Source organism: Myotis davidii, unplaced genomic scaffold (genome assembly GCF_000327345.1).
Source record: "Myotis davidii unplaced genomic scaffold, ASM32734v1 scaffold395, whole genome shotgun sequence".
Classification (NCBI taxonomy): domain Eukaryota; kingdom Metazoa; phylum Chordata; class Mammalia; order Chiroptera; family Vespertilionidae; genus Myotis; species Myotis davidii.
Genome location: NW_006287904.1, coordinates 1361904 through 1364684, shown reverse-complemented (window position 1 = coordinate 1364684; position 2781 = coordinate 1361904). Strand labels below are relative to the sequence as shown.

The 2781-nt window shown below is 43.5% G+C and overlaps 1 protein-coding gene across 2 annotated transcripts in view; it reads right to left on the bottom strand.

Annotated features, from left to right (window-relative positions):
* STT3B (STT3B, subunit of the oligosaccharyltransferase complex (catalytic)) overlaps positions 1 to 2781 on the bottom strand; it is a 47312-nt gene that overhangs the window by 4867 nt on the left and 39664 nt on the right. For both annotated transcript variants that reach the window (XM_006759590.2, XM_015561256.1), the window contains one exon: positions 1810 to 2022. In XM_006759590.2, the coding sequence (XP_006759653.1) occupies positions 1810 to 2022 (213 nt within the window). The remainder of the gene's footprint in view (positions 1 to 1809; positions 2023 to 2781) is intronic.

Here is a 2781-nt window from a genome sequence, read left to right as displayed (position 1 = left end):
GCTGAGGGCTGCCGGTACAGCAGTGGTGGTGGGAGCCTGTCCTGCCTCCTCAGCAGCACTAAGGATGTCCGACTGCAGTTTAGGCCTGCTCCCCGCTGGCAAGTGGACATCCCCCGAGGGCTCCAGGCTGCCAGAGGGATGTCTGACTACCAGCTGAGGCCCGAACCCCCAGGAGCAGGTCTAAGCTGGCAGGTGGACAACCCCCAAGGGCTCCAGGCTGCCAGAGGGATACCTGACTGCCAGCTTAGGCTGATCCCCTGGGAAGCAGGCCTAAGCTGGCAGGTGGACATTCCCCGAGGGGTCCTCGACTGCGAGAGGGCACAGGCCAGGCTGAGAAACGCCCCCTGCCCCCCCGAGTGCACAAATTTTTGTGCACCGGGCCTCTAGTCCTATATAATGAAAGGCTGACATGCAAATCAACCGAATGTTGGAACAATTGGTCGCTATAGTGCGCACTGCTCAGCCAGAAGCCCGGCTCATGGCTGGCGAGTGCAGCGGCGGTGGCGGCGGGAGAGGCTGTCAGACATCCCCCGAGGGCTTCTGAACTGCAAGAGGGCGCAGGCTGGGCTTAGGGACTCCTGCCCAAGTGCACAAATTTTGTGCACCAGGTCTCTAGTGTAAGTATAAGAAAATAAAACAAAACATAGTTTATACAGAGTTTGTGGTAGGTACTATATGCAGTTTCAGGCATCCGCTGGGGGTCTTAGAAGGTATCCCTCAAGAGTAAGGATAGTACCAGGGCTACATGAAAGATTTTTGGCATGGCCCTTGCTGGTTTGGCTCACTGGATAGAGCACTGGCCTGAGGACTGAAGGGTCCTGGTTTTGATTCCAGTCAAGGGCACATGACCGGGTTGCGGGCTCGATCCCCAGTGTGGGGTGCTCAGGAGGGAGGCAGCTGATCAATGATTCTCTCTCATCACTGTTTCTATCTCTCTCCCTCTTTTTCTCTCTGAAATCAATTCAAAATACATACATACATACATACTTTTGGCACAGCTCACTCTTGTAAGCAATGTAAACCCAAGCACCTTTCAAGACTTAACACTGAAAATGGTCTAATAATATTGAGTATTATAAGGGTAGTAGCTTAACTTCATATTTCACGACTGCTCATTATTTCCCATTTCTCACAGAGGGCAACCTATATAAATACTCATTTTTAGTAGTCTTTTGTAGCAAAGATTAGATCTCTTTCGCTTAAGTGAGCAATAATGACCTCCAATAATATACTTTGTATCTTATTAAATATTTATTACAAAAGGACTGTAATAGTTTCATCATTGTAATTCCTGCCAACAAGAATGACAATTACATTTAATAATTATCATCTTAAGATAAATGATTTTTTTTTATTCTGGATTCAACCAACTTAAGCTTATTCTTTATTCAATGATTAATAAAGTAATATTATACTAAAAACAGAACATGAAAATGCAATATGTTTGCTCTGACCAAAAGATGAGGAATAGATTGTAACTGTATTACTTGAGTGTTTGGCACGCTTAACTTTCATAAAGGTTCAGAAAGTGATGGTCACAAACACATCTTACTTTATAAATTAAGTCTTATTAATGGGCATTAGTAAACTAAAGCCAGAATGCCTCTGGAAAATGGTTTGGTTCACTGTTAACCACTATGCTATCTAGAAAAGGCTGCTGGCTAGGATATCTGAAGTACTCAGCTGGAAAGGAATGCCCTTGGTAACTTGATATTTACTTAGTATGTACTAGTGATAGTCTTTATAAACCTGGAAAATGGAAATTTATTAGCAATTTTTGAGACAACCATGACTTCACTTGACACCTACCTTCTTTGACAAATACTTCTGTTTTGGGAATATGTTGGTGACTCGAGGTTTGTGGTCCAGTGTTTCCCTGTTATCAGGTGCTTTCACTTTATATATCCTTACAAGCCAGTGTTCTGATGTAAAGGCCTCCTCCAAATGTTTGAATTTAATGTCCTTGTTTCCAATCTCAGCATTACGTGTTCGATCAAAACCTGGGGGTGTACGAAAATCCAGCTGCAAAAGTGACCATATTGGATGTTAACCATATTGGAAAACATTCAGAATTTGGCTAGAAGGTAGTAAATGTTATCATCAGTGCAAAACTCTCTCCCTTTAAACTAGGAGAACACAATCAGAGTAATATATTGCAACAGTTCTCATTGCTGCTAACTAAATAGGAAAAAAATCAGGGAGAAACTAAATGCATCAGAATTAGAATTTCACTGAATCCTTAGAGTGGATAAGAACCCTGCAGTCATTTAAAAAAAAAAAAAGCAAAACAGCAAAATGAAATCCATCAAAGCCCCTTTTATAGGTATATAGAGAGCACACACAGAAGGGACGTCTTTTCTGCTTCAGGGTCTTACACTATCTATTCTCTCAGCTGGAAAGTTCTTCATTTAGCTATTTTGCATGGCTGGCTCCTTTCTATTCTTTGGTCTCAGCCCAAACACATCTCTTCAAGGAAGAATTTTCTTTTTTTCCTATACTTAAAGATACACTTTGACATAAAATTAAGTCAGTCATTAAAGTATAAGCTTATTTTTTAAAAAACTTATATTACCAACTAGAGGCCTGGTGCACAAAAATTCGTGCACTTGGCGGGGGGTGGGGGGGTTGTCCCCTCAGCCAGCCTGTGCCCTCCCCCTTGCAGTCTGGAAGTCCTCTGGGGATGTTCAACTGATGGCTTAGGTCATAGTCTGGCCACCCTCTGTGGGAGGCAACTAGCAGGCCAATCGGGGAATGGCACTGGTAGGCTAGCAGCTGGCCCCG